Here is an 11496-nt window from a genome sequence, read left to right as displayed (position 1 = left end):
TGGATCATTTATTCAAAAGTTCTACTGAAACAAATCCACATAAAAGTAGACCGACCCTTGCAGTTCCCAGCAGTGTTGTCAGGGTATACTGTATTGGCTATTGAACATCCAAGTCTGAAATTCAGGAAAAATATGACAAATGTTAACAATGTACATAATGCAGTGAAAGTTGCATGAATGTTTAATTCATGATTGAAGTGGTGGGTGTAGATGAAAGTTTTCAAGGAGGGGTACAGAGGTTGAGAAGAGAAGGAGGGTCAAGGGCAGACACCTAGAGAACACACACACACTCTAGGGAAGAACAGAGAGTGAGACCCTCATGGGAAAACATCTAAAAGGAACAGACAGATAAGAGAACCAAGAGAGCAGTGTTACTGAGACACAGGGGAAAAAGTATTGTACAGGTAGAATGTAAGGAAGACAAAGATTAAAACGGTCCAGGGAATTTTGAGAACTAGTAAAATGATTTTAGAAAGTTCAGTGCACCAGTATGAATAGAAATAACAATACCATTATGGGCAAGGAAATAAAGAGAGGCATATATAAATTAGCTTTTCTAGAAATTTGGCTGTGGGGGAAAAAAAAAAAAGAACAAGAGCTAAAGGTGCAGACAGGCCTTGGCGAGTTAAAAAACTTTTAAATGTGAAATGGGAGACATGGTCATGGTTACACCTGTTACCCAGCCTCATAAACAGACCTTTCTATGGGCTGGACTTACTTTTTTAAAAAGCAGGAAAGGGACAGGGCCATAGCTCCATTCCGTGCCCCTACTACTCCCCCCCTGGCCACCTGGCCCTTTCCACTCCTCCTAGGGCTGTTCCTCTTCCTGAAAGCCTGCTCTCTACTTACTGCAGCATTTTATATCTCTGTCAAAGAGAAAAATAACTGGGACTCTAAATACCATTAATATGTATTGTCTACCATGGCACTGTTCTAAGCAGTTTGCACATTTTATTTTCCTCATAAAAATGTCATAGCATAAGACCACTACACTCATACTTCCTCTTTCAAATAATTACACTAGGAAGTATGCTATAGCAAAGACATTCCAGACCTCAGTATTATACAAAGCACAGTTCAAATTTTGGCTCAACTATTTACTCTTTCAGGACCTTCACAGTTACTTCACCCATCAAGGAGTTATAAAAATGTCTACCTGGAGCTGCCTGAGTGAAGATCAAATGAGATCCCACAATGCTTACTGCAAAGTCAGGGCTCAATAATACTATACCTCTGTATGTTGACAGACAAAGCAACAAAAACCATGAAAATAACAGAAAAGAAAAATTCAAATGCAACTATTTTATTTCAATGACTACTTACAACAAGGAGCAGAGACATGAATACCTGCACAATTTACGTTCATGGACATCTACAATAAATGTATTATCTTACAAAATAATAATCTATGAGAATATATAAAAGATGACTGAGCCAACATTATTTGGTACTTTTGATACTTTCATTAACTTCAACTTAACTATTCCCTTTCAGAATATAAAATTAAAAATTGACAAGCTATTTATAAAAAGATGAGTAATTCTGCTAATCAGGTTGAGTTCTGAACATTTTCTTCTTCAGTTCAGCTGTTTTCTCATCTATTTTAGCATGACAGTCCTCTGTTGCCTTTTCAATGCCTTCGTGGTATTTCTCCAAAGCAGCTTTCAAGCTGAGAAATATTTCCTAAGTAGAAAATGAAATACAATAAGGATTATTCCATGAAATGACCAAAACTAAAAGTGAGTTATAAGAATTCCAACAGTCCCATTCATATTTATTCATATTTTAAAGCCTAAATTATCTTATGCACAGGCACATACAGACACATGTGTGCCAACTCTTATTAAGCCACACAGATGCATCAAAAGTCAGCTACCTAGAAAGAACAAAGCAAAAAAAAAAAAAAAAGAGAGAACAAAGCAGAGACATTAACAATGGCTTGAATTCTAAGACATTAAGGACATATTTTTAATAACCAAAGAAAAGTTTTTACTTTGGAGCTTTTCATGTTTACCAGGCAGATACCTAGTTTTCTGTAAACAGCTATAACCTCTGCATTTGATTCTGATCATCATTTAAATTACATGTGAACAGGTTTAATAAGTAAACTAGAGGACTGAAAAATATACCAATAACTTTGTTTTAATAAACTGATCAGGCAGTCCTACTATAAGCAATAATGAGTTTTCATATAAATCTATATGGATATGTTAAGAATTAAGAAAAAACTACAAAACAATTTTTATAGGCTGAATAAAATTATAAACCAATTAGTCTGCATGCATTATCTTTTATCTCATGCTTATCAATTTTGATCCATTTATTATTGATTTTTCTTATACAAAATAATTCTCAAATCTTGATACAAGAAAAAGTAGTATTCTGAAAGATTATAAAAGGTGTTCCACCACTGAAATAAAACAGCAGGGCTTTTCCAATGGAAGGAAAAAGCAATAAATGGGTATAATGGTTATAAATATTCTCAATTTTAACTGCTGCTCCCATTAAACTTTTCTTAAACCCATAGTATAGCTAGTACTTATCTTAGTTTAAATTTTAGTGTAGATACTATCTGATTTTAAGCAAGTTATATAGATCATAATTAAACATAGTATGAATTCAAAATGTTTCAAAAAGAACAACACTATTTCCAGAGATTGTCACCTATGCAAGTTTGAGAACTATTGCTCTAGATTAAGTGAGAATATAAAGAGATGGTGAAGGCTAAACACTTTCCTAAAATCTAAACATGGATTATTATTAAATCATAATATAAAAATAGAAGAGTGTACTTAAGATTCCCAACATTTAATCAGACATAAAATTACTACAACTATGATGGAATATACATCATTAGGGAAATAAATAAAAAAATTTTGATGCCTTTATTTCTTAAAGCTTATAGGAAAAATAAGGTGAATTAGTTGCTAGCTTATGTAAATACCATTTTTAAAAATTGGCACAATCAGCAGCTACAGATCAATTTAATTTCATGATTCTATATAGGAATATGTATTTATTCATATTAAAAGAAAGCTGAATAAATTTGGTAGAAAGACATTACTCAGGAGAAACTATTAAAACAAAGTGCAGCTAAATAAAGATACATAATCTGTAAATATCTGAACCAACCATTTAGACAAACTCAGGGGAACAATTTTCTCCTGAGGACAACTATATTCTCAAGGAGGAACCAAATCTGGCATGTAGAGCCACAGTGAATGAATGAAATATTAAAGCCCAATTCCACTGGCACGTCCACAGAAGCGAACGGACATCTGAAGTTCTAAGCCAATCCTCACAGGATGTTTGTTAACAGCAACAGATCACAGCCCTCACAAAAGCTACATATTTCAGTTTCCAATTAAACTCTGTATCCAAGTGGAATTTTATATTAGCTTGCATAATAAGTCTCACTGTGATGGCTTGCCTGGAGTTAAATATTTTTAATCTCAAACTCTAGTTCCACAGCATCTAACAGACAACCACCAGGAACATGTGATTATTTAAGTTCACATTTAAACAGCTGCATGCTCCTCAGCTGCACAACCCACGCTTCAAATGCACTGTAGCTACATGTACCTAACAGCTACCATACTCATTAGTCCAGGACATCCCCAGCAGTAGGTTCTATTGGACAGCATTGGTCTAGGTAATTATCTCCCTTTCCAAATCAGAGATATCAGGATTATATAATATCCACGGAGTTCTATGGCCAATATAGCCATTTATCCATCAAGTATGTATTAACTCATCAACCAACATACTATTGACTGCCTTCTACCATAGCACTGTAAGTAGTATAACAGTACAATGGAACATGCAGTTATGCTTTTTGACCCTATGAAACATACAATCCAGACTAGTTTGGATACTTAGCACTTGAAATATAGCTAGTATAAACCAGGAACTAAATTTTAGATTTTATTTCATTTTAATTAATTTAACTCTAAGTGTAAACAGCCACATGTTGCTAGTAGCTAAGGACAGCACAGATCAGAATAGACTAATAATGCTATAGTATTTGAGAAGAGAAATCAACAGTATCTGAAAGGAGCCACGGAAAGTTATAGGGAGAATATATTTTTCATTAAACCTTAAATGATGAAAACGATGAGCTTAGACACAAAACTTGAATAATCCTAGGGGGCAGGGATCACGGCTTCTTTGCTCACACTTACTCTCTGAATCAACTACAAAGGCTACTACCTAGCAGACCCCTCTCACGGCTCACAGCTGTCACAGCAGAGGCTGGAGTGACGCAAGACGCCGTGCGCCATGCTCTGCAGGGCCGACCTAGACGGCCGGGTCACAGTGAGGGGCTCTGACGACACACAGCTCGGTGGGGAGGAGACCACAGTCCACTGCACCGCTCGTGCCTGGAGAGCACCACGCGCAGTGTGAAAAGGGAGAGACACTATGCCAGAAGATGAGCCAGGTCACAAGGCGTCCAGCATGCTACTGAGCAGGAGCGGAGAACAATCCCTCATCGCACCAGGGAGAGCAGGCAGCTGGGCCAAAGCAGAAACGATGCTCCCTTGTGGATACGTCAGGTGGTGAAGGTAAAGTCCGAGGCTGCATACTGTCATCCTGCTTATTTAACTTATATGCAGATCACATCAGGTGAAATGCTGAGCTGGATGAATCATAAGCTGGAATAAAGACTGCCAGAGGAGAGGATGAGGTATATGGAAAGAGTAATACAGAAACTTACATTGCCACATGTAAAATAGACAGCCAACAGGAATTTGCTGTATGTCTCAGGAAACTTAAACAGGGGCTCTGTATCAACCTAGATGGGTGGGGGGGGAGGGAGATGGGAGGGGGCTTCAAAAGGGAGGGGTACATGTATACCTATGGTGAGGTTTCACAGAAAACAGCAAATTCTGCAAAGCAATTATCCTTCAATAAAAAAAAAATACTGCTGGGAGAAATATCAACAATCTCAGACATGCAGATGATACCACTCTATAAAGAATACTGAACAGGAACCTGGAATGTCAGGAATCAAAGTAAATTGGATGTGGTCAAATAGGAGATGGCAAGAGTGAATATCAACATCTTAGGAATCAGTGAACTAAAAATAGACAGGAATAGGCAAATCTAATCCAGATGATCATTATATCTACTACTTGGGCAAGAATTTCTTAGTGAAATGGAGTAGTAGCCTTCACAGTTAACGAGAGTCCAAAATGGAGTACTTGAGTACAATCTCAAAAATAACAGAACAATCCTGGTTTGTTCACAAGGCAAACCGTTCAATATCACAGTAATCCAAGTCTATGCCCAACCACTAACGCAGAAAAAGCTGAAGTTGACTGGTTCTATGAAGACCTACAACACTTTCTAGGACTAAAAAAGACATCCCTTTTCAACATAGGGTATTAGATTGGAAGTAGGAAGTCAAGAGATATCCAGAATAACAGGCAAGTTTGGCTTTGAGTACAAAATGAAGCAGGGCAAAGACTAACAGAGTTTTACCAAAAGAAGGAACTGCTCATAGCAAATACCCTCTTCCAACAACACAAGAGATGACGCTACACATAGACATCACCAGATGGTCAATACCAAAATCAGATTGATTATGTTATTTGCAGCCAAAGATGGAGAAGTTCTATACAGTCAGTAAAAACAAACAAACAAACAAACAAACAAAACCTGGAGCTGACTATGGCTCATTATTGCAAAATTCAGGCTTAAATTGAAGAAAAGTAGGTAAAACCACTAGGCCATTCATTCAGGTATGACCTAAGTCAAATCCCTTATGATACAGTGGAGGTGATGAGAAGATTCAAGGGATTAAATCTCGTAGGCAGAGTATCTGAAGAACTATGGACAGAAGTTCATAACAGTGTACAGGAGGCAGTGACCAAAGCCAACCCAAAGAAAAAGAAATGCAGGAAGGAAAACTGGTTGTCTGACAAAGCTCTAAAAACAGCTGAGGAGAAGAAAAAGGAAAGGGAGAAAGGGAAAAATATACCCTACTGAATACAGAGTTCCGGAGAATAGCAAGAAGAGATAAGAAGGCCTTCTTAAATAAGCAATGCAAAGAAATACAGGAAAATGATAGAATGGAAAAGACTAGGGAGCTCTTCAGGAACATTTCATAGAAGGATGAGCACAATAAAGGACAAAAATGGTAGGACCCAACAGAAGCAGAAGAGATTAACAACAGTTGGCAAGAATACACAGAAAACAGAAGGACAATACAAGAAACGTCGTAATGACCCAGGTAACCACAATGGTGCAGTCACTCACCTAGAGCTGGACGTCCTAGAGTGTGAAGTCAACTGGGCCTTAGGAAGCATTCCTATGAACAAAGCTAGTAGCGATGACAAAATTCCAGCTGAGCAACTTAAAAATCCTAAAAGATGACGTTGTTAAAGTGCTGTACTCAGTATGTCAGCAAATTTGGAAAACTCGGCAGTGGTAACAAGACTGAAAAAGGTTTCATTACAATTGTAATTTCATTACAATTCCAAAGAAGGGCAATACTGAAGAATGTCCAAACTATTGTACAACTGAGTTTATTTCACATGCTGGCAAGGTTATGCTCAAAATCCTTCAAGCAAGGAGGCTGCAGTGTGTGAACAGAGAACTTCCAGATGTACAAGCTAGGTTTAGAAAAGGCAGAGCATCAGAGATCAAACTGTGACATCTGTTGGATCAGGGAGAAAGTAACAGAGTTTTCCAGAAAAAAACACCTACTTCAGCTTCATTTGACTTTGTGGATCATGACAAACTGTTGATAATTCTTAGAAATGGGAATACCAGATCTCCTTACCTGCCTCCTGAGAAACCTTTATGCGGGTCAAGAAGCAACAGTTAAAAGCAGACATGAAACAACTGACTGGTTCAAAATTACTCAGTAAGGTTGTATATTGTCATCCTGCTTATTTAGCTTATATGCAGATAACATCTGCAAAATGCTGAGCTGAATGAATCACAAGCTGGAATAAGGACTACCGGGAGAAATATCAATAACCTCAGACATGCAGACGATACCACTCTAATGGCAGAAAGTGAAGAGGAACTAAAAAGCCTCTTGACAAGGGAGAATAAAAAAGCTGATTTGAAAATCAACATCAAAAAAACTAAGATCATAGCATTTGGTCCCATCACTTTATGGCAAATAGAAGGGGAAAAAGTGGAAGCAGCAACAAATTTCATTTTCTTGGTCTTCAAAATCACTGCAAATGGTGAATGGAGCCATGAAATTAAGACCCTTGCTCCTTGGAAGAAAGCTATGACAAACTAGACAGCATATTAAAATGCAGAGACGTCACTTGGCTGACAAAGATCTGCCTAGTCAAAGCTATGGTTTTTCCAGAAGTCATGTACGGATGTGAGAGGTGGACCATAAGGAAGGCTAAGTACTGAAGAACTGATGCATTCAAATTGTCGTGATGGAGAAGACTCTTGAAAGTCCACTGGACTGCAAGGCGATCAAACCAGTCAATTCTAAAGAAAATCAACCCTGAAAATTCATTGGAACGACTGAAGCTGCAGCTCCAACACTTTGCCATGTGATGCAGAGATGACTCATTGGAAAGGACCCTGATCCTGGGAAAGATTCAAGGCAAAAGGAGAAGTCAGCGGCAGAAGATAAGGTTAGATAGCATCTCCAACTCAATGGACATGAATTTGAGCAAATTCTGGGAGATATGGGGCTTCCCTGGTGGCTCAGATGTTAAAGAATCTGCCTGCAATGCAGGAGACCTGGGCTTGATCCCTGGGTCAGGAAGATCTCCTGGAGAAGGGAGATCTCCAGTATTCTTGTCTGGAGAATTTCATGGACAGAGGAGCCTGGTAAGCTATAGCCCACGGGGTCGCAAAGAGTCAGACACGATTTAGCGACTGAACCACAACAATCTTGTAGGTATATAGACCATTTGCTGAATGGTTGACTAAATGCAGGAATAACTACAGGAAAACAGGGAATTTGGGTTTTAAACAAGAAAGTGTAGCAGTAAGAGTGATATTTTAACAGCATAAATTTGGCCATACTTAGGATTCAGGGCAGGTTTGATGCAGGAGAATCTTAAGGAACAAATTTAGCAAGCTTTTGCTGCAATTCATGAATATTAGAAAAGTATATGATATAAATATGATTAGAAAACAGTTGTTATGAATAGTTATCAGTGAGTTTTTACAAGTCATGACGTTAACTTGGTGACTGTTTGGATATTATCTAAAGAAAATTCAAAACTGCAACTCCTTGTGATATTTTGAAGATGATGATGCCACTGAAGAATATGAGGAAACTAAATGAAAAAGAGAGGGAAAGGGAAGGGGAAGGAGACAGAGACAGAGGGAGAAGGAGAAAGTGAAGGTGAGGAAGAGGAAAGACACTGAAAGATGTTAAATTTCATAAATGTTATTTTGTAATGATAAGCTTATCCACTGAAAATATCCATCAGGCAGCTAAAATAAGGAGTTGACGTGGACAGAATAGGAAAAATAGATTTTTGAAAGCTTTCTAATAAAGATGACAATTGAAGCTAGAAGTGATGAAATATCTATGGAAAAGAATATTTAATGAAAAAGAAGAATAATAAAAAAGAATGATCATTAGGATCCAACAAAATTACAAAAAGAAAAATTTGGCAATTTTAACACATCCTTACCAAGTTGAACAACTAACTGCATCGAGTGTTTTGTTGCTGCTAAAAATCCAACTTGATATTATGCTTCATTTAACAAAAGCATTGTGCTCTGGGATTGGTGATACCATTACTTGGAAGACTACGTTTAATACTGAACTCTACATATTAAGCAGAATAAAAAAAGCAGGAAACAGAGTAGAGGACAGTAAACAGAATGAAAATTAAACTATATAAAGAATGCTGGAAAACTGGCACTAATTAACCTGATGAGCAGGCTAAAAGAACCCATGATCTTTATCCTCAAATATCTTAAGTACAATTTTATTAAGTAGAAGAGGGTACAGATTTGTTCCAGAGAGATGATCTTGGTCCACTAGAGTATAGAAATGAAAATTTTTAAACTCAAAACAAGAAGTAACATTTTAATGACTAAAGCTGTCCTAGTAGAACAGCCTGCCTGGTGATGAGCTTTGTAATACTGAAACAATGAAGCAGAATACATGAGTGGTTCTCAAGAGTTATGCTAAAAAATTTAGGTTCATGGGCTCCACTGCTGATGGTTCTAATTCAATACATTTGGATGAGGGGTTGCTCATCTTTAATTCTCTTGAATTCTTTATTGAATTCTAATACACTGCTAGTTTTAAGCAACAGCATGCTACAAATATTTATGGAAAGCATACTACAATATAAGGCATGGTTTCTAGGCATGGTTTGGCATGATATATTAAGGTAAAATATTTGATCACTATTGTTAAGAAACTTAAAATGTTATTGGTGAAACACATATGCACAAAACTAAAAGAAATTTAAAGCAGGCAGAGGCACCTTTCATGACCACAGACAAAAGGTACTTACATTAGTAACTGGTTCATTAATTATATCTGACGAGGTGATAATAAATCTGCTCATATGATTTGGTTACGAAGTAGGATTAAATAAGGTTTTTCTAATCCCCATTCCAGAGATAAACTGAGGGCCAAAGGCTTGGCAAATATCCAATTGAAGGAAAGTAGTTGGAATGTAAAAGAAAAGCAATTGGAAAGTAAAAAGAAAGAAAAAAATCAGGACAGTGTACTGGGCAGACCATGGAAGAGGAAACCCAACCATTTTCTTTTTCTTTCTTTCATTTCTTTCTTTCCTTCCTTTTAAAGCAGCCTCGAGATAATTCTCAGCTGTATATATACACTTACATGTGCATGTGCCAATAATCTAATGTTTTGGAGGATAAAAATTCCTGAGAACAGGTGAGGGGATTGTTTACTGTGATTCTTTTTTTTAGTATTAAGAATCCTTGCAAATTAAATGTGAATGGTGAAAGGGAATGATAGCATGTTTAAATATCTTTCAGGTTTCAGAGGTTTTAGGATATCAATGTAGGCAAGATGAAGCAAAATGAAAAAAAAAGAGGCCAAGGGATTTTACATGATAAAGGGCTATTTTTAGTGACTCCTGGTAAAGCCGTTTGGGACCACCTTGAGGTTACTGTACAAACTTTAAAGGTTAAAGAGAGAATGATAATGTGATAAACAGAGTAGGAATAGACTAGTTCTTTGGGTCTTTGGCAGTCAAAAAGAAGAGAAACAGGCAACATGTTTGGCTATACTGATATTTTGGAAGATAAAAATGTAGACGATGCCTGTCCACATTAAACTTGAGACTGTTTATGAAACAATAAAATAAATGTTACTTGAAACAGGCAAAGCAACTTGGTAATTATGATAAAATTATCATAAAAAAATCTCAAAATACAGGAACAGACCTAAGCTACTTTGTTTCAGGTAACAACTCAAATAAATCTAAACTGATCATAGGAAACACTTTTGAGATTCTTTTATCAGAAAAAAGATACAAAAATTTTTTGGAAGACTTTACTTTAAATCACCATCTAAGTTAATTTATCAAAAAAATTCAGAAACTTTATGGAGCACTAACTCTTACTGCAAAGCACGGTTCTAGGTGCTGACAGGGAAAAAAGGTGAGTAAGGAAAAGGTGTGAGGAGACATACATGCAAACTATCCCAGGGTAATGGGAAAGATACCACAAATGGAAATAAAAGCAACAGACCTGAGGGGCCAATTTTTACTCTGAAGAACTGACAAAATCTTCAAAATGAGGGTGACATAATTTACATTTTAAACCCACGAGATTATCTGAAATTATTTCTTATTAACATGAAGAAGGATTTCATAGGGCCTGGACTCCATCTCAGGCCTGTCCGTGCTGATCGTGCTAGGCCACCTCTCCAATGGACTCTGAGCTCTGTACTTAGAGCCTGTGGGAATGACAATGGAAGGATAAGACCCCCTCTGGGCAGGGGAATCTTGAAGATCACATCCAGGTTACTCATTGCCTAAGAGAAAACAGACACTAATCACCCCTGCCTCTGGACAGTATCTTTCGGAATGTAACCACAGGCTTATTGATTATTAACTGTTTGAACACATAACACGTGAATGATGGGGTTATTGTGATTGTATTTACCCTTCCTTTGTAAGCCTCAAGGGATTTGGGCTGGTGGGTTTGGACACATGGGGTATAAAAGATTTTCACAAATGCTGGTCGGGGCCCTTGGCTAAGAGGAGACTCTGCCTTGGGCCCCCCGTGTAATAAACTGCACTCCACTATCTGCATTGTCCTTCTGAGTGAGTTTTTCCCGGAAAGCATGGCTATAGCAAACATATCCTCACCTGGGACTTCAGTTTCTCCCTTTCAGCAGCATCTTTTAGTTGTTGAATTCCAAATTTAATTTTTTGGATTTCTTGATTAATTGTGGTTACTCGCTCATAGACAGCACCTCTTTTTTCTTGAACTTTATTACAGTCTCTAAAGGAAAACAGAGATGGGTGAAATTATAATTCCACTTAAGTATTTAAACAGTCAAACATT

At 37.2% G+C, this 11496-nt stretch overlaps 1 protein-coding gene across 3 annotated transcripts in view; it reads right to left on the bottom strand.

The window, feature by feature from the left end:
* Positions 1 to 1287: 1287 nt before the first annotated feature.
* The window catches only part of NUF2 (NUF2 component of NDC80 kinetochore complex), a 38465-nt gene continuing 28256 nt past the window's right edge, over positions 1288 to 11496 (bottom strand). For all 3 annotated transcript variants that reach the window (XM_020887554.2, XM_020887553.2, XM_020887555.2), the window contains exons 13-14: positions 11298 to 11433; positions 1288 to 1683 (exon numbers count right to left, since the gene is read on the bottom strand). In XM_020887554.2, coding sequence (XP_020743213.1) covers positions 1546 to 1683; positions 11298 to 11433 — 274 coding nt within the window. In that variant the 3' untranslated portion in view covers positions 1288 to 1545. The remainder of the gene's footprint in view (positions 1684 to 11297; positions 11434 to 11496) is intronic.

This window comes from Odocoileus virginianus, chromosome 5 (assembly GCF_023699985.2).
Source record: "Odocoileus virginianus isolate 20LAN1187 ecotype Illinois chromosome 5, Ovbor_1.2, whole genome shotgun sequence".
NCBI classification, from domain to species: domain Eukaryota; kingdom Metazoa; phylum Chordata; class Mammalia; order Artiodactyla; family Cervidae; genus Odocoileus; species Odocoileus virginianus.
This window is presented reverse-complemented; position numbering and strand designations above follow the sequence as displayed.